Source organism: Ailuropoda melanoleuca, chromosome 4 (assembly GCF_002007445.2).
Source record: "Ailuropoda melanoleuca isolate Jingjing chromosome 4, ASM200744v2, whole genome shotgun sequence".
Classification (NCBI taxonomy): domain Eukaryota; kingdom Metazoa; phylum Chordata; class Mammalia; order Carnivora; family Ursidae; genus Ailuropoda; species Ailuropoda melanoleuca.
In genome coordinates, this window is record NC_048221.1 from 136,918,876 (window position 1) to 136,939,519 (window position 20,644).

Sequence of the window (20,644 nt, forward strand, 5' to 3'; positions counted from 1 at the left end):
CAGGTTTTACGTGAAGTTTTTAGAATCTCTCCTGACTTCACTAAAAAGGATCAATGCTGTATACACAACTGCTTCCCTCCCACCATAGCGTAGATCTTGATAAGACCTTTAGTATTGTCATGTGTATGGGACTCCTGTCTATCACCTGGGTGGGAAATATACGTACTTAAACTCTAAAATAAGCCTGCTACATAGGGTTGTAGAAAGTTACTGAAGCACTTCATTGTTGGTCACATGTTATTCAATTATGAGTCCATATTGGGTTCTTTACTCTCCTTTGCTCTGCCAGCATAATGTTGTCCGACTTTTTTTGAGGGATATATGGGAAATCTTAATTTTGGTTGAATTGGAAATGTCTTTTTCAGGATTTCCTAGTTCCACATGTGGCACCGTGTAGATAAACAGTAACTGCTAAATGGTGGCAAAATACTTTTTGATCCTCTTGGCATGGCACTGTTGGAGTGTATAACCTTGAGAAAAAGTGCACATAGGATTTTAAAACATTTACTCTTCCTTTGTTTCTGCCAAGTTTCCATCCCTGGCTATTTTTAAATATTAACACGCTGTTAGTTTTTACACAGACTTCAGAATAAAGAATTGGAAAGTATAAGAATGTGCTGAAAAATTAAAAATAAATCCTCTTGCCTGCAAGGAAGTGGGATGGAACCAGGAAACTTCTGATGTGGTAACCAGGATAACACACGACAGCCGTGTATGCGACCCTTGGCAGGACTCAAGCGACAAAACAAGGTCTGGGAGAGTGCTCATTACCAGGTGTGGGACCCGAAAGATAAATACATTTTCATATGGTAAAATTGGCCTCGTGCCTTCAGCACCCCGTGGGGCATGTGTGTGCGCATGTGCGCGCAGACAGAGCCGTCAAGGTTGAGCATTTTTAGCATGGTGAGGAAATTGGGACAGGAAGAAGTGGGAAGTGCAGGACATCGACACTGACTCTGGACGTGAGTTCTAGGAAGCCGACCTGGGATTGGAAGGGTAGCATGACCGTAAATATAAAATGGTGATCTGGGTGCAAGGCCAGGCTGTCCGGGAGAGAAGCAGCGGGGGCAGGGGGGGGCCTAAAAGAAGCAGGTGCTTCTGTTTAACTCGCAGTGGACTTTGAAGAAATCAGGGACCATATTAGGATAGTCTTTCCTTTCTCTTGAGAATTTAGAGCATCGTTTATCATTTGATGAAAAGCAGAAAGAAATGTAAAGCTTTTCATCCTACCTTAAATTAGAATTGCTTAGATTAACCCTAATACAGTTTTGAATGCTTAAGAGAGAAATTTAAGAGATTTGCTTTATGAAGGAATTTCACGGTTTTGAATAAAATTTTTGCTGTCTTCAGTTACAGTGGTTCATTTGAGTGTAATCCTGTTCTTAAATTTAGCAAAAATATTTGGTTTTCACTAAGCTTACATGTTCTGAATGCCACCAAGCTCAAAGTCAGTACACCTCCAGGGGATATATGTCTGGTTTTTAAAAACGAATCACATTGGTGTCCCAGAAGCTTTCTTGACATTCTAGCACCTCAAATAAATACTAATCGTTTCAAAAAGAAAAGGAGTGGAATGCTTTTGTAAGTCTTTTCATTTGGTAAAATCAGGAGACAGGATAGTCTGTCTGTAGGCTCAGTCTTTTTGCCTAAGTTTGCCAAAGGGTAATTTCATGATATCAGCTCCTTGTGAAAAGAACTGAAGCGCGTGTCCCTGTCTTCAGTTTTACTCATCTCTCCAATTTATTTCTGTATGTGTGGTGGTGGAAGAGGGCGAGAGAGTGTGATAAGTGTTCTTGCATCTTTCTGATCTCTCCTTCTGTAGCCTAATGTAGCTTCATTGGCTCCTGGAATATGGTCCCCAGACAACCCTTATTGGGCCCTCTTTCCTAGAAACTCATTTTATACGCCAAATCAAAAAAACAAAAAAGAAGTATAAAAATACATGAAAATAAATACCGTAAGCATGTGACATTACAAATATTAATCATACAAAGCCAAATGCTTGATGTAGAAACAGCATTAAGAGTTGTTTTGGGAGTGCCTGGGTACCTCAGTAGGTTAAAGCGTCTGGCTCTTGGTTTCTGCTCAGGTCCTGATCTCAGAGTTGTGGGATCCAGCCCTGTGTGGGGCTCCATGCTGTGGGGGTGGAGCCTGCTTGACATTCTCTCTCTCCCTCTGCCCCTCTCCACCCCCTCCTCTCTCCGTCTCTTCAAAAAAGAAAAAAAAAGTTGTTTTGGCATACATCACCTGTGCATTCTTGTTAGAAATGTTTAACTGCATCTAATTCTGAGAAACAGCCTGTAAGGTGTTGAGACCTCTGCAGATCAGCTGGCCTGAACTCGGAAAGCACAAACATCCTGAAAGGCAGGGAGCTCTTCTGGATTAAAGGAAACTAAAGAGGCATAGTAACCTAATGCAGTGTGTGATCCTTCATTAGATTTTCTAAAATAACAGCTTTTTCAAGGTATAATCCACAAGCCATAAAGTTATAACCCTTTTAAAGTATACGGTTCAGTAGTTTTTAGTGTCGTCAGAGTTTTATGTAGTAAACACCACTATCTAATTCCACGTTTTATCACACCAAAAGGAAGCCCCATAGCAGTCACTCCCGAACCTCTCATTCCCCCCTCCCCACCCCCGGGCAGCCACTAAGCCACTTCTTGCTTCTCTGGATTTGCTTGTTCTGGACATTTCACAAAAATGGAGTTGTACACTATGTGGCCTTTTGTGTTTGGCTTTTTTACTTTTCAAGGTTCATCCCTGTCGTGTTATGAATTGGTACTTCATTCATTTCTGTTGCTGACCGACATTCCCTTCTATGGGTGGACCACATCTTGTTAATTCTTTCATCAGTTGATGTATGTTGGGGTTGCTTTCACTTTGAAATAAATATTGCCGCTATTATAAATAATGCTGCTATAAACATTTTGTGTGGATATGTGTTTTCAGTTCTCCTGGGTATATATATACTTAGAATTGCTGGATCGTATGACAACTCTATGCTTAACTCTTTGAAGAAGTGCCAAGCTGCTTTCCACAGTGGCTTCGCCATTTTTCATTCCCACCAGCAATTGATGAGGGTTCCAATTTCTCCACATTCTCGGCATGACTTGTTACTTTCCGTTTTTCTGAGTATAGCCATTTGAGTGAGTGTGAAGTGATACCTTATTTTGGTTTAGATTAGCATTTCCTAGTGACTGATGATGTGGAACATCTTTTCATATGCTTGTTGGCCATTTTTATATCTTTGGAGAAATCATTCAAATCCTTTGCCAAGTTTTAAATTTTTACCTTTTTACTGTTGAGTTGTTAAGACTTCTTTATGAATTCTGTCTTTCCTTTATTGTTTTCCTTTCTGGAGTGTAAGTTTTTTAAAGGTAGAGATTCTCGTTTGTTTTTTTCACTGCTGCATCCGTGTCTGACAGTAACTGTTTGTTGAATAAATGAATGGTGTTCTTATTTCAGAATGAGGCACTAAGATGCCAGCTGGAAGCTCTTTGTATGCAGTAGTCTTGTCCACGGCAGTTTTTGTGCTGACTGTTCAGCTAATGACTGTTGGGGGATTCTCAGAGATCAGCATCTGCCTTCGGGGGATCTTTCATTTCCTGCAGAGAAGAACCCCCCCACTTCCTTATGGGAACACTGGGGTTTTAGGCTGGCAGGAGTGGAAGCACAGCAACACATCCGTGGCTTTCGGTATTCTGGAAGATGAGAAAAGGAAGGGGGTGGGGGAGGTCCCGCTTCTGGACAGGCAGACCTCCATTCCCTGTGCTAATTTCAGCCGCACGGTGCAAGTCACCTGTGATAGGTATCCTGTCTCTTGCCCTGTTCACTTTCTCCGGAGAATTATCCTCTGGTCTCCTAAAGGGTGGTGGGAACTTAGGTGTTCATCGTCTCTATCACCTCCCCTCCATTCAGGCCCGGTTTCCCAGATGAATGGAGCCCGGAAGTCCTGGGTCTCGAGGGCTCCAGGGAAGAATCTTCTCTCCTTTTTCTGCAGACTCCTGCCTTTCACCATGTTAAATCTCTCAACTGCTGCATTTTCTTCTTTTGTTCTTTTCGTCTTTGGAGGTTAATACCTTTTTATATTGATGGACTATGAATTTCGAGCAGGCTTGGGAGGGAGAAGAGATAAAAACATACAGTTAGTGTGCCTTTATTAACTGAAATCTCAAAGGTTGTTATTGTTGTTTTAATTTTGTATTTAGATGTTTGCTTGAGGCGTCCTGTCTCCCCCAGAACCCGGAGTATAGGCATTCCATCTTGTGCTTATTTGCGCTCACAGAGCCTTGCATAGATTAACTATTGGTTTGATTGGATCATCGTGAGACACTGGCATGAGCATTTTTTCCGCTTGGTCTTATTTTCTTATCATTTCATTTCAGTGTCTAAAACTGCTTTTTCAAAAACCAAATCAAAATTGAAATCATGGTCGATAGTAATTACTCCTTTTTGAAATAAACCTTTTAAAATGTTGAAATTAAATTGCGCCTTTGCTAATCTGATTTTTAGGAATGAGAGAACAAAGTGCTAGGAGTACCTTTAAATGACTCACAATTACGCAAATGCATGTGAACTTGGGTGTGCAGTTAGGCAGCTCATCACGTTGCAGATGCAATTACACGCCTAAGTGCATGGCCACTCCCTCGGCTCACCCAGCTGCATCTCTTGTTTCAGGCTTGTGATCGGTTATTATTAAGCCCCAGCTGTCAGAATTTGAAAGTACATGCTGGTGCTGGTGGTGCTTTTCAACCAATAAGGGAGGAGAAGTTCGAAAGGAAATTTTCCTTTGGGTGTATGTATTGAACAGTTGGTCTTAGTTGGCAAAATCCCATTCTGCCGCTAGAGATACAGGCTATATGCAGTGAGAAAAATTAATCATCGTCATAGTGGTCAGTGATGTTTACAGTATAATATACCTCCATTATCTCCAGTCTGCAGTTCTGAAATCCAGGAAGCCCTGAAATTGTTTTAATAATTCATTGGTGGGAAAACCTGACTTGACTTGCTTCATTGAGACTCAGACCTGCCATGTAGTGATGAAGCTCTTTTCAGTCTTTATTTATCCCAAGTCACTGCTGTGAATGTGTGTAGGCTTGTGCTGCGGAGATAGTAACATGTTTGAGCATGGACCACTGACCAGACCTCACCAAAGATTTTATATAATATGTTGCCTTCATAAAGTGCACAAAAAATCTGAATTTCAAGTTCTTTCTGGGCCCAGTAGTTTCTGGTAAAGAGTTATGGCCTCATGGTAAGAATAACAGATTTCTGGCTGGATGTGACTTAATTCTTCAGGGGGATGAAACTCCCCGCCCCCCTCTTAGAGTCGGTTTACTACTGTGATGATTACTTTTGCTGCTCTTGATACCGTTTCTGTTATTGCTCTAGTTCCAGAAGTCGATATTTATATCTGCTTTAGAATGTCCTGAAAACAGTTCTGTAACAGAATAGTAGACAATTTACTTGGTTGCTAGATAGTAAAATAATTTTATATTCTCGCTGTCCATTGTTGCTTGTAAGTGTAGTTCTTATCCAGCGGTGTCATTGTACTAACGTCAAGTTTAAGTTGAGTTTCGAGGAGTAGAAGATCACTCAAGCGTAAATCGGTAATTCTTCTAGCCAAGCATCTTCTGAACAATTAATAGTGAGTAAAATATACATTAATTTTGCTAGCATTAAATTCTAAATATTTAGTGTGGCAATTAAGTTTCGAATTTTTTAAGGCCTAGTGCAGATGTCTCCGTAAAAGCTGTTGTGGCTGCCCGGCACCATTTTAAAATCTGTCTGCTATGGCGCTAGTCACATTTATAGCGTACTTCGTTGTTTTCCAAACTCTTTTTACATATATTTGACATTTGGCACTTAGCTTTTGATAAATGCTTAGTGAACCTTTTGAATGAATAAATGAAGCTGAGGAAATTAGGAATCAGATAGATACCACAGAAGTATCATTATATGTGAATCTCCTTTCCTGTTGGGTTTCGTTTTGTTACCTGTTTTTATAAAGTGGAACTTAATAAGCCTGGAACTCAGTAAATACGTGATTAATAAAAATTGAATTAAAATCTACTTCCTGATATTTAATGGAGCTAGTTTTATTCCCCAAACTTAAGGGAATATACTCAGGTCATTTCTCCATGTGATGTTATGCTCTCTTATATTGTCATGGTTCTTTCTCCAGTTATCATTAAAAAGATATCCTACTTCACACTATGCCACAATGCATTCTGAAAATTTTGTAAAAGAGTATTTTTAAAAGTGAACTGTTTGTACTTGAATACATTATGTACTTCTGTGTGTGCTAGTATCAGTTGAAGTTTCCCAGCTTATAAACCCATTTTCATTCAAAGTTATTTATTGTCTGTTGATAGAGTTCTACCAAATGGAGTAATTAAGAATTTTCTTAGTTGCTAAAGTTTTTTTTAAGTCATTAAAAATTCAAGATAATAATTTCAGGGAAATACAAATCATAACCACAATGAGATAGTACCTCACACCTGTCAGAGTGGCTAAAATTAACAACAGAGGAAACAACAGGTGTTGGCAAGGATGTGAAGAAAGGGGAACCCTCTTACGCGTTGGTGGGAATGCAAACTGGTGCAGCCACTCTGGAAAACAGTATGGAATTGCCTCAAAAAAGTTAAAAATAGAACCACCCTGGGATCCAGCAATTGCACTACTAGTTATTTACCCAGAGGATATGAAAGTACTGATTTGAAGGGACACATGCACCCCGATGTTAAAAGCAGCATTATCGACAATAGCCAGTTATGGAAAGAGCTCATATGTCCATCAACTGATGAATGGATAAAGAGGTGTGGTGCATGTATATTCACAATGGAATATTATTACTTAGCCATCAAAAAGAATGAAATCTTGCCATTTGCAGCAATGCGGATGAGCTAGAGTGTATTATGGGAAGCAAAATGTCAGAAAAAGACAAATACCATAGGATTTCACTCATATGTGGAATATAAGAAACAAAACAGGTGAACATGGGGCGGGGGAAAGAGAGAGGCAAACCAAGAAACAGACACTTAACTACAGCAAACAAACTGATGGTTACCAGAGAGGAGGGTGGTGGAGCAGGGGAGATGGGCCAGATGTGCGATGGATTGAGGAGTGAGTGCCCTTGTCGTGATGAGCACTGGGTGATGTATGAAGTGTTGAATTACTGTATCATACACCTGAAACTAACATTACGCTGTATGTTAACTAACTGGAATTTAAATAAAAACTTGAAATAAAAAATAATTTCAGGGGTGCCTGGGTGGCACAGCGGTTAAGCGTCTCCCTTCCGCTCAGGGCGTGATCCCGGCGTTATGGGATCGAGCCCCACATCAGGCTCCTCCGCTATGAGCCTGCTTCTTCCTCTCCCACTCCCCCTGCTTTTGTTCCCTTTCTCGCTGGCTGTCTCTCTCTCTCTCTGTCAAATAAATAAATAAAATTTTTAAAAAATAATAATAATAATTTCAAATTTAACTGGTGTTTTATGTTATCGGTTATTTTCATATATTAATGGTAGGAAGATAATGAGATTATTTGGTTGTGTTCAGTAGCATTATAAGTAAATAGAAGAAATGATGAGATTTATACTGACTTAGTGGTTTGGTTCTTTGTCTCTAATAATACAAGTAATACCTCACTATTGCTATTTTAACTGTCCGTGATCTGTTAAAAACCATCCCTTTAGTAAATCTTCAGTCTTTATCTCTGCCCCAGCCCAGCTCTGGCTGTGGCACAGTGGTTTCAAAAGTAGAGTGGCGGGAGGGCCACCCTCTTCTGTGGACTCCGGGAGAATTTTAATATTCATGCTCTTTTCTCCCCATTCTGTCATTTCTGTCCACTACTGGAATATACGAGAACTTTGGGTCTTAAAATTAAGCCCATATAAGTAATGTCTTAAAGGTAGTTTGTAGCCATAGAGGCAGATGATCTCGGGCACATAGCATGTGTTTTCATGTATTTTAAAATTGGTTCTTCTGTTCAAGTGGATGAGAGCAAGCAGGTACTTGGCTGCCTTGGAGTTGAGGCCTTCCCTGGGCAATGTGATAAAGCTTCTTTCCCATTTTGGAGGACCACCTGTTTCCATCTAGATTGGTTGGTATGATGGTCATTAAAGTTGCCGAAGGGCCCACAGGATCCCTTCATAGCAGGTGGTTGAATCAGTTTTCCAGTTCACTACTGTGCTGACCTGTGACTTTAGGAAATTCTTATAAATTAAAAGTAGAAGTTCATTAATAGATAATAGAAGTTTAAATTAGAACAGTCTCCACTAATTTTCCGAAACAAAACTCCTAAGGTACATAAAAATGTAGATAAAGGAATAATACTCAGTTGTGGCTGAAGTACAGAATATAGCAATATAATGACGATACAGGAAACCTAGGAGTTTTCGATAGAGTAGTAATCGTATTCCAGTGGTTAGAAAGGATGCTTTCTTCAAGTTGTAAAGCCTGAAATTTAGGAAGTAAGTTAACATATTTTTAAGACTAATTGAAGGTTTAACATATTTTATGAGTGAGAACAACAAGGACTTTTTACCCATTAATTAATGTTGTGGTCATTATAGGTACCTCAGAGAGCTGTGCATGGGGTTACACCCTCCTCATTGGTTAAGCCGACCACTGCTTTTGCAACCTCGGAGGAAAGCTGGAATGTAGATAAAACCTGCAGTTTAATGCCAGTTCAATCAGTAATTTCAACTTTGTTATGGTTGTTCTGTTGTTTCTTTTTTTTTCCTGAAGAGGAACTAGGGAAATGTGATTAATAAAATCAACCCACTAGATTTCATTTTGTTTTTGATGGAAATATTTCCTCCTGTAAAATTTAATGGCCATGAATTTGATTGCGGAGTTTATTTACCGTAACCAGACCTGCCCCCTGAGAGGCAGTTTAAAACAATTCCATTAGAATCCAGTTAACTAATCAAGACGAATGTTGTGGAACATTATAAAAAAGGACTTCTGGAAAAGTCCGTTCAGATCCGGCCTGATATTTTGACATTCCTGCTCTTCACCCCCAAGAAAAGTCAGTAAACATAGTATAATCTTCTTGTCTTTGAGGCTAGTGGTTTATCGCTGATTGAAGGTTTTTTAAAGTGAAACTGCCTCATTACTAGGTCTTTTGGTCCCCATCACCCCCTCGCCTGTCCCCCTCGCCCAGGAGGCAGAATGGTCTGACTTTCACTCGAAAGTGTTCCCATATCCAGTAGTTTTATGGTGAGGTATTTGGTGCACCAGAACCTTTACTTCAAAATAATTGCATAGATGATGCTTATATGAAACTTCTTGCTAGGACTCCTTTTATGCTCATTAAGCATGGTTTGTTTTTTTAATTTTTTAATTTTTTAATTTTTTATTTTTTATTTGAGAGAGAGACAGATAGTGACGGAGATAGCAAGAGTGAGCGCAAGCAGGGAGGAGAGGGAGAAAAAAGCCGGCTCCTGTTGAGCAGGGAGCCGGACATGGGTCTCGATCCGGGGACCCTGGGATTGTGACCTGAGCCGAAGGCAGACGCTTAACCGACTGAGCCACCCAGGTGCCCCTAAGCATGGTTTTTCATGTTCATGAGTGCCATAGGCTTTGGGGTCAGGGGGCGGGGGGATCACCCCTTCTAATTAGGCACAATAATATTGCATTAATATGGCCATGTCTGACATTTACCTGTTTTTGATGGGAGATGGTATTGGGCACCTTTTTTCTTTGTTACAACTCTCTTCCTCCCACCTCCCCTTCCCCAAAAGGTTTAAGCTAGATTTATTAATTTCCATTATGATTTTTGTTTTTCTCCTGTTTGATTACTATCACAATAGACAGGGAAGTAGTCATGGGAAGTTCCATTTTGGCAGAGCCCGGGCTGTTCCTTGTGAAAGCCTGCAGTTCAGGGAGGCTTTCGGCCACATGGCCCTCCTGCTGAGCAGCATTGCTTCCTCTGGGATAAACTTTGACCTCGGTGGGTGAGACCTCGAAGAGATGTGTATCAACAGCAAAAAAGTAAAAAGCAGTCACGGTGTTTTATGGAAGTAGTTGGATTACAGACTGAACTCTTCCTATTTTATTAGTCATAAATTCTGTTCAGCTTTTATTTCTCACTAACTTGGGGGTCCTGGCGACCTTTTAGTTCAAGTCTGAAGGATTATATATACAGAATTTTAATTTTTAATGAATTAAATGAACTGGACCACGTAAGCAAATATAATTATCAAGTAATTAGTTGAAAACCCCTAAAAAGAAGGTGATTCTCATTTTAGACTTCCGTTTGTCACGAATAGCAAATTTAAAAAAAAATCTTTTATACCAAATGTGCTTAGTAATCTTTTGAAGAAAAGAGGTGATAAATGGATGTTGTTTTAAGTACCTGAATTATTTATTTGTATTTTGATAATGCTAATGTAAGAATATTCATTAATATCTTTGCATCCCAGACAGATTTTTCCTTTGCAGGCCTAAATTTTTCCTACTTTATTTTCTTCCATTATATACTTGTTGATCATGCATATTGCAGTTATTTTTTGATACTTCTGATAGGAAGTAAGAAAATCTGGTGTAAAATAACTAACTCTTAGTTGATGTAGTGAGGATGTACTGACCTTTCGTGTGTGCTAACCTTTTGATCAACGCCGGTAGGTTTTGGGTCCTGCTCCCAGGTGGTGTTCGTTCCTGGACAACTTGACAGAAGAATTAGAAGAGAATCCTGAAAGCACGGTTTACGATGATTACAAATTTGTCACCAAGAAAGACCTTGAAAATTTAGGTAAAAAAAATTGCAAAATTTTAAAAAGTTATTTGGGGGTTGAGTGTTGAACGTTAGAGGTAGTCGAGTCACATTTATCTGATTTTCCAAATCTTTTCTTTCTGCCAACTCCGATATTAAACTTGGTATGCATATTGTCAAGTTTGTAATCTCTGCTTAGAGAAAAGGTTGATAAATTCAACCTACTGAAGCTTTTTTGTATCTTAAATGAGGAATAATTTTCTTTAGCATACTAGCTATGTATAGAAAAAATGTCAAGAAAGCGGTGATTTTTTTCAAGTACTGTTTGAGTATAAAGTTTTGGAAATATCCTAGAGACTGCACATAAATGATTTCTGGCTCCCTTTTTTAGTTTGCTTATAGAAGACCCCATCCAAAACTTAGGAACCCAACTGAATCCTCAGATATGTAGAACCTTATAGTTACTTTAGGCTTAAAGGTCACAGACCAAGAAATGCCTTTTACCAGCAGCCAACACTTGTGGGGCTTATCACGTGCCAGGTAATATTCTGAATGTTTACACACCACTCTTAATTCTCCCCACTCGGTGTAGTGGATGTGGTTATGATGCCATTTTATAGATAAGGAAACTGAGGCACTAAAAGGTGACACTAACTTGCCAAACACTTGAGTCATGAACCCGAGGGTTGGGGTTTACGCCCAGCGCGCATGCGCTTCACCTCGGCCGCCCCGCCCCAGGGGAAGAGTGCAAGTGTCTCAGGTGACGGGTGCTACTCCGTAGGGTAAGGAGGGGAGATTTTTGCCGATCTAGTTCTGTCATTGGAGAAAGGCTGCGCAGGAAATGGTGGAGAGTGGGCAAACCCTGAGGACCCTTCTCCAGGAATCCAGGCAACCTAGTTGTCTGTGGGACAGACAGATGTACGGCAGCAGCTGAATGTTAAAAGAAAATAGAATCATGTCGTAAATAAACGGAGAGGTTCTTGAACGTTATTTCATAGCAGGTAATCCAGGCAGAATGCATTTTCTACCACTTACACCAGAATAGCGCTTTACATTTTAAAGTTTAAAGAGAAAAGACTTGCCGTCGGCCTTTTAAAAATGATGCCAGGATGAAATACAGTGAAGTGGGATTTTCCTACTGATGCGCCTTCCTGAATGTCTCCGGTGTAACTTTTACAGTATGCTGTGTCACACTCACTCCATTCTTAAATCAGAGGGCGAAAGTCATTGCTCTTTTGCAGGGTTTTTTTTGTTTTTTTGTTTTTTTTTTTTAAACTTTTTTTTTTTCTTTTTAAAGATTTTATTTATTTATTCGACAGAGATAGAGACAGCCAGCGAGAGAGGGAACACAAGCAGGGGGAGTGGGAGAGGAAGAAGCAGGCTCGTAGCGGAGGAGCCTGATGTGGGGCTCGATCCTATAACTCCGGGATCACGCCCTGAGCCGAAGGCAGACGCTTAACCGCTGTGCCACCCAGGTGCCCCTTTTGCAGGGTTTTTAAAAATACTGTGTTTAGTTCATTTTGGGTGCTCGTTTAGTCTCTTTTACTGTGTTTAGTTTGGGTGAGAAAGGCAGTTATAAAGCATGGTATTTCCCAAAACATGTTTCATGGAATATTACTTGTGCTAGAAGGCTGGACAGAGCGCACCATGGCTAACACCATGGGCGTCAGGGGGAGACTGACAGGTGCGCGTCCCACATCTGCTGCTTTGTATCTGCATGACTTGGCCAGTTTACTGAACCTCATTAAGCCTTGGTTGTCTCATCTATAAAATGAGACTAATAATGGGAAGGAATATGCCCTTCCTACATTATTGTGATAGCATGCTTTGTGTTTGGAAATTATGGGACATAATGCCGCCCCCCACCACCACCACTGTTCCTACTTGGCGGTATAAAGTTGGCAAGTCACTGTTTGACGCCAGAATTATTTTTTAAATTGAACTGGTTCATAAAATCCAAAAATCTGAAAACAACTAGTATAAAGAATCCTTCTTTGCCAATCTTTCATAGTTCATAAGGACTTTTTCATCATTTTCATGCTTAACATGACATATAAGAGGGTGATGCTGCTGAAAGTGGATTAAATTTTCTCCGTACTTTGTGAATATTAGTGGTTCTAGTCCTTATAGTTTCACTCCAAAGTGAAATCTTATAACCAAATACAAATCAGAAGTGAAATTTTACTATAATCAAAAAAAAAAATGGTTTAATTTTAATCAAGATTTCTTAAGGATCTGCTCTCTCCTGATTGATTCCCTCCAGGGCTCACACATCTCATCGGGTCACCTTTCCTCCGGGCATATATGCATGGATTTTTCATGGATATAAGACTCTATCACAAGGTAAATAGAAGAGTACACTTATTTTAGGTGATTAATGAGCCATTTCTTCTCTATTTACTTGCATTTTGCAGAACATTTTTATGATTTATAAGAGATCTGCCTGTTTGGCAGAATAGTCATGGTATCGATGAAACATGTTATTAAATATGACTTTTATTTTTGAACTTTTTTTTCCACTTTGAAAAGGTGAAATTGATGGTAAATCCATTTGCTTATGAAGAATACAGGAAAGATAAGATCCGACAGAAAATAGAAGAAACCCGTGCACAGAGAGTCCAGTTAAAGGTAGATATTGTGCTCTACTCACTATTGAGTTTACCAGAAAATACTACATTTTCATTTTTTGTGTTATTCCTAAGAAATCTGCCATCTATTTCTTTGTTTTCCCATTTTTCATTTACATCTTTTACTAATAGTTTTGATCTATTTTATTGGTCATGAGGGAGGATACTCTTTACAGTTCGAACGTGATGGATTCTATGGCAATGATTTTGTGGGAAATAATGCCAGAGGGACTGATCGTCCGGCTCTTCTAAGAAAATGTGATGGAATTTTCGGATGGGTTTTCAATGTTTGAAGTGTTGAGACCTTGATAATCCCCATTTCTTTCGGACATTTGGCAGTATCTGAGGCTGTGTGCTTGGGTCATGGTCATTAGACTAGGTCAGGGTCCAGCCAGGAATCAGATCACCTAATTCTGTTAATAGAATTTAATGTAAAGAATTGTTAGCCAGGTGTTAGAGAACTGAGGCAAAAACCATAAGGACAGCGATGGAGAGGCGTAGCTGCAGGAAGCAGGGGGCACCTCAGGGCTGGGCAGCACGGAGGAGGTGGCCCTGAGGATCTGGGCCTCTGGGGAGGCTGCAGCTGGTGCTGGTATCCTGGAGTTAGAGTGAGTCTGCTCCTGGAAGTGTCAAAAAACAGCTCTCTGGAATCCCACTCTCTGCTGGAACCACAGTTTGCCACCAGGGTGAAGAACTGTTGACTTGTACTGCCGGCCCAATGACAGGCAGACAGGGAAGCCAAGTCCCCTCTGCCTCCCGGTCTCCCTGGCAGCCCCACTGGGTTATGCCTCACTACCAGGTGACACACTCATTTCTAACTGGACATTGGCAATAAATAGATACACACATACATAAATACGTACATATACATATATATATATATACCCGTAAATATACATCTGTGCACACACAGTACCAAAGACTAGTGACTGTTTTTCCCTTTTGGCAGATTATTTGTGAAGTTTTCGAGGAGTGTTGAATGTGTGTGTGTTGGCAAGGGGGAGACTAGAACGTGGAGTACTTTTGTCCCACTCTTTGCATTACTTGTCGAAGTTGTATTTCACAGTGGAGCATAAAGCACTAAGTGGAAAAGGACAATAAAGAGTTCACAACTTTTTCCTGAGAGTTGTCAGACTCACATCTAGAATTCCCCGTAGAAATGTGCTGCTTCAGGAGCAGCGAATAGTGCATTTGCCGTTATTAGAAGCATTTCAGGGGTTCCCTGAACCCCAGCCAGTGGCTACAAAAGCAGTTGAACACAGCTTCTCCCAGCTCGCTTGTCAGTACGCCAGGAAAGAGGCTGGATGAGGGCAGGTACTCCCAGCTGAGGTTTTCGTCCCATCGCGCCCACCTGATAACATCACGTGTGTCCACATTCTTTCCTCCTCTGGCGATAATGAAATTTCCAAAATAAGAATTGGAGGGGCGCCTGGGTAGCTCAGTTACTGAAGCGTCTGACTCTTGATCTCAGCTTGGGTCTTGATATCAGGGTCGTGATATCTGGCCCTGCATTGGGCTTCATGCTGGGCATGGAGCCTATTTAAAAAATAAATAAATAAGAAATTTCCTGTTCATGAAATTATACCCCTTACAGAACTATTAACTTTTAAAGCTAAAGTGTAGGTATTTAATACACCTTTTTTTTCCTTCTGCTAGAAATTGCCAAAAGTTAACAAAGAACTGGCACTTAAATTAATTGAGGAAGAGGAGGAGAAGCAAAAATCTACCTGGAAAAAGAAAGTTAAGGTAAGATTTTATAAGGCAGTGAAGACATTGATAAATTGTTTCTATATTTTCTTAGTAGTAACTTACAATTATCTTTTTTCTTTCTTCTTGAAAAATACATGTAGCTTTTTTTCCCTTCTTGCTTATGGGATAGCATATGTTCAATATGAGAAGTTTGGAAAATAGAAAAGAACATAAAGAGTGTGACTTATTTAATTCTACCTAGAGAAAGGCATCATTAATATGTTAGTGAATTTCCTTCCTGTTTATTTCTCTTAAATTTGTGAGCTATAACAGTGAGATAATATTGTATATATAAGATAGTTATCCTGGTTGTATAAATAACACAAGTGGTTTCCCATTTCATTAAAAATTCTTCATAAATACTTTTGAGAGCTGCATATATTGCTTAGGGATGTATAATTTATTTAATCCTTTTGTTGTTAAATATTTAAATTGTTTATTGTTTTTCTTTGTTCTGACTAGATCTGTTTATAATTCCAGAAGTAATTAATTTTTGTTTAGACTTGGCATTATCAGGCATGTGCACGCTTATGTGTAACTGCTTCTTACCTTCCTTTACTAATATGAAAATGGATGAAGATCAGTCATGAAATAAGAAGTAAGGGTTAGTGTTTCATGTCGCTGATATTATCAAGATGGGGAGATTTTTCTACTTTTCCCACATAAGCGAGGACTTCTCATCATCTGTTTAGACAAGCAGGCAGGCAGGTCATCAGGCCTGGCTCTTCACTCAAATGAGTTATAAAGATCCGCTGTCTCAGGAGCCCGAAGGCCCTGACTGAGTGAAGGGCCTGACCCTGGAACTTCGGGGCAGCTGTGTTATGCTCACAGGAGATTTTTGTTTGCTTGTTTATTCTTTCTCTGTTCTCTTGCTTATTTCTAACCAGGTAAGTGAGTGTGAGATAAGCCAGCTCTTTGTGTGTTTATTTTTGTTCCTCTCCCTTCCCTGACGCGCCCGAGGACTTTAGCTGAAGGGGCATGTTTCTCACTAGCTTCTTGCTCGGTGACCTGGGCTTTAGTGGGGCATGGTTTTTTCTTCTATCACATGCAAAGATAGGACCGGAGAGGGGTGTTCTTAGAGTGCTGTGATTTCTCAGTGGAGTACACACCACTCACTGCCCTCTGCCTCCTCGTCCTGGCTGCATCTTCGCATCCTGGTCTAGTAGGGTTTTTAATGTATTACTTAAATCTTGATTTTAGAAGCCTCTCTTAAGTAAATCCATAGATGACTTTTTTGTTTCCATTTTCCTTTTGTGAATAATGTACCAACATGGAAACAATTACTTAAACATATTACATACATTTATATCCAGGTGCTGTGCCTGTGGCCCCTCCTAATTAATTCACATCAGGGCATTAAGTGTGTGCAGGGATCGGATCGTAAAGTGCTTGAACGGCGGTGCTTCCTGCTGTGTAGACTCTCTCCTCAGAGTGTTCACGTTGGTTTTCTTGTTAGCCCAACCTGAGGATGTTAGGGAGGTCACTTTTCAACTTCATAATGTCGTTTTACAGTTAAATGGAAGCGGTCTTTGGATTACATGCCCTAAAGCTTCAGGGGGACGAGTGTGGGCTGGTGTAGGATGCAGACGTATGCATTCCCATCTACGTTTTATGCTTATGAGTCCTCACCTATAATGATACATACCTTAATAGTACAGAGCGTAAGACACTTAAATTGTAACTTAGATTCTTGTGCAGTATGGTGTACCCAGTTCAGGAACCTTTTAAAAAGGCCCTGATGATTATGAAGATGTGGGAAAGGTATCCTGTCCTCGCCTCCCATCCCTTTTCTTTTGTAGACTTTCACTGGGGTTGGACAGCCAGAGAAGGTTTCTAACACAGACGGTCCTCCCTGTGCACAGGGTGCAGGCTGGTAAAAATGACTGTGTGAGCTGAAAACACACAAAGTGATTTTAGTAGTCAATGGGAAAAATCATGATTGAGCATTTGAAAGTTTTTGTCAGAACGTTGATAGGTCATCCTGTAAAGAATCTTCCATCAGGCTACGTCCTGCTTCTGCAGTACCGGGAGGAACAGCTTTCAAAATTCTTATCTTCTTTCATCAAACATCGTTGTCTCTTTGGCTCCTGGAAGCTGGAAGTGCTATCTTTGTAAAAGCTACATCCCCTGATAAAATTCTGCCACAAAGTGGTATTTTTAAAATGTGTCCCTGATTTGCTTTTTGGGGCTTGCTGTCCCAATTCCGGGCCTGTCATCAGAGCTCGCTTTCTTTCCGAAAATACTTAAAGTTTTTTTAGAGATCTCAGGCTGTTATTAGACAAAGTTTATATGATTTGTTGTTTAACATTGTTATCTAAGTAAAATGAAGACTTTAAAAATCACTCATGGATTAAGGAAAGAACCCTTCATAATGTAAAGAATACTTGAAAGAATTGTCCCATCTATCAGCAGTTCGTTAGTCTTGCCTTTGAACTCAGTTCTTCAAACCCTAAGAGCTTTAATAGCTCTGATGACTTCTGATGTGAAAGCCAGTATGGTTTAGTTCTGCTTTGGCCCCAACTGGAGTTTCTTGGAGGCAGACAGTGAAATCTGTTCCCGAATATTGCTGCCACTTTAGTAACATCATTGAAGTGTAATAAGGTTTGTTCTGTTCAGTACTGATGCTGGGCCTGCAGTGCGAACAGACCCACTCTCTAATGTCAAAGAGCATTATCTGGACTTTATTCAAACTTAGACATTTGGTGGTATTAATTCTTTTTTTTTTTTAAAGATTTTATTTATTTATTCGACAGAGATAGAGACAGCCAGCGAGAGAGGGAACACAAGCAGGGGGAGTGGGAGAGGAAGAAGCAGGCTCATAGCGGAGGAGCCCGACGTGAGGCTCGATCCCATAATGCCGGGATCACGCCCTGAGCCAAAGGCAGACACTTAACCGCTGTGCCACCCAGGCGCCCCTGGTGGTATTAATTCTAATTAAGAGTTGATGCATTCGGGGCGCCTGGGTGGCACAGCGGTTAAGCGTCTGCCTTCAGCTCAGGGCGTGATCCCGGCGTTACGGGATCGAGCCCCCACGTCAGGCTCCTCTGCTATGAGCCTGCTTCTTCCTCTCCCACTCCCCCTGCTTGTGTTCCCTCTCGCTGGCTGTCTCTATATCTGTCAAATAAATAAATAAAATCTTTAAAAAAAAAAAAAAAGTTGATGCATTCACTCTTGCACTGAATCCGTATTGCACTCCTGTGTGCACGGGCGTCTTGGAGAGGCATGGCACACTGGTGATTCACTGGGTTTGAAAGGGTTTGAGCCATTTTTCTTACAAGTGTCATTTCCTGGCTCTTGGCCTCTTCTACCAGTTCTTCATTGCTGCCTTGGAGTCTTGAGTCTTGTATGAACGTCCTTCTCTTGGATTCAGCTTGGTCGTGTGTGGTCCTGCACAACATCTCCAGGCTGAGCGTACTCTCGCCTGGGCCATGCACGGAGAGGTGTCTTAGCCTGCGGGTTTATTGGATACCATTAAGAGTATATTTTAAGGTAATAATTCATCTCTCTAGGGAAAAGATAGAGCCATGCATAGACACTGGATTGGATCAGATCAGTTTCAACATGCCAGATACTCTTTTTAATGTTTTTTAGTACCAATTAAAGATTGTTTTTGGCTTTTATTACAGCTTTAAACACGTGGTCTTAAAAACTAAATGTTTCTCCAGTGTTTGTTAGGAAAGTTGGCTGTCCCTCTGTCCTTCTCTCCTGCCCCCGCCCTTGCCATTTTCACCTGTCCTGAGACAAACACTTTGGCCCTTTTAGCTTTATTTTGGATTTGGATTATTTATTTGGATTTTAGGATTATTTTGGTGTAAAGCTCCAAGTCTCTTAATACTGCCTATAATGCTCCTTCTTGGCTTTTAAATGTCAGGCCACTCATCTTTCATCTTTGAAGACCTTCCCTCCTGATAAGTTCTGCAGCTTGGGACAGTCAGCATGCAGCACTTACCTTGTCGGGGCTATGAATGTGCTCTTCCCATTCCAGGCGGAGTCAGGTGGCCATCTGTGATTACATGTCCCATCCAGCCTCTGTCTTCCATGGATTTAGTGGTTGGCTTTTTGTTTGTTTTCTGTATGGTGATTCCTGGTTAGCCCTCAATCCTTTGCTAGTTGTCTAACTGTCATCTCAAGATGTTTCTATGAATATCGGTTGGTACATTAATTTTTCTTTTCCTGACGGAGTCTCTGCTGCATGTGTCGGCCTCTTGGCATTCTGGACTTGCCACCTCCAGGTGCTGGTCCACAGTCAGCATCCTGGGGACACACTCCACCTCTGCCCTGTGTGGGAGGCAGAATTAAAAGGACCTTTCGTTTTCTGAAGGAATGTTATTTCTAATCCAGACAAGCAGGCAGTCAGTGTAAGGGTATAGTGAAGACATTTTCAAACATGTAGGTTCTCAGCAACAGACATACATTATGTGCTTATTTTCCTCAGGAAGTTCCTTAGGATTTTCTCCTCCAAAATAAGAGAGTAAGGCAAGGAAGAGGAGGAGTCCAAGGAAACCCCCCACGGACTGCTCAGTGCTACGCTGGGGCTGGTCTTCCCTCCGTTAATCCAGCCCACAGTGCCAGCCACCGTGTGGGCCCGTTCAGTCCAGAAACTTAGGCTCTTCGGTGCTGGCAGATTTTCTTGGAGGGAAAAAAAAAATTTTAAGTAGTTTTCCCCTGCTGTGTTCTCAGGTCATTTGTTTATATTTCAGAGTGAAGGATCTAAAAAAGCTTAATGGAAGCTCTGAGATGGGGAGACAGGACTCACCACTCACTATGTGGTGACCCAGCCAAACTGTTTACTTGGGGAAGCTCCAAATAGCAATATCTTTTTGGCCTCTCTCTTGGCTGGTCAGATTCCCTGGCTTGGAGGGTGATGGCCCGGCTCCCAGCATTCTGAGAACTGTCATCACGAGGGCTAGGGTGTGGGGGCGGGGTGACGTTGCAGCCCTCAGTGTGCAGCCTCTTTGTGCCAAATGCTTCCCGTGCCTTCAGGGTGCTGCTGCCCCAGCAGGCACCTCTTCCCCTCCAGGGAAGACTCGTGGGACAGGGAGGAATTGAGGCCTGCCTTTTCTTCTTTCCAGAATCTCACTATTCCTGTTTCCTTTCTTTGTCCTCCTTATCCTTAAGGGTCGTGTCTTTTTAAAGCCCATTTTCTATTGGTTTACTGGGGTTTTAGCAGAGATTGGAAGGAGATGCTTGTGTTCCGACTACCATCTTTACCCAGAAGTCTGCACCACAGACATCTAGCATTAATTTCATAGATATCGTAGCATTGAAGGAATTGACTTGTTTCAAATGTTAAGCATTCCTTGTATGTTCTATGTTGGGACAAAATATTCGTAGTAAGCATCCCACTCAAATCTACAGATAATACTTCTTTGAAGTAGGGCTGTGGTAGGAACAGTGCTTTGAGATGTTTTTCCAGATTTGAACGGCAGTGTAGCATGTGAGCGTGTGTATCTCTAGGGTAGCTAGCTAGCCAGACACTTCTGCGTTACTGGAGAGCATCACTGACTACATCTGATCCTACTCCTTTTTTTAAATCAGCTGTGAAAACA

At 41.0% G+C, this 20,644-nt stretch overlaps 1 protein-coding gene across 1 annotated transcript in view; it reads left to right on the top strand.

Annotated features, from left to right (window-relative positions):
- The window catches only part of NOL10 (nucleolar protein 10), an 85,390-nt gene that overhangs the window by 46,653 nt on the left and 18,093 nt on the right, over positions 1–20,644 (top strand). Inside the window, exons 14-17 of the mRNA XM_002921514.4 lie at positions 10,632–10,758; positions 12,983–13,062; positions 13,249–13,347; positions 15,003–15,092. Of these exons, the coding sequence (XP_002921560.1) occupies positions 10,632–10,758; positions 12,983–13,062; positions 13,249–13,347; positions 15,003–15,092 (396 nt within the window). The remainder of the gene's footprint in view (positions 1–10,631; positions 10,759–12,982; positions 13,063–13,248; positions 13,348–15,002; positions 15,093–20,644) is intronic.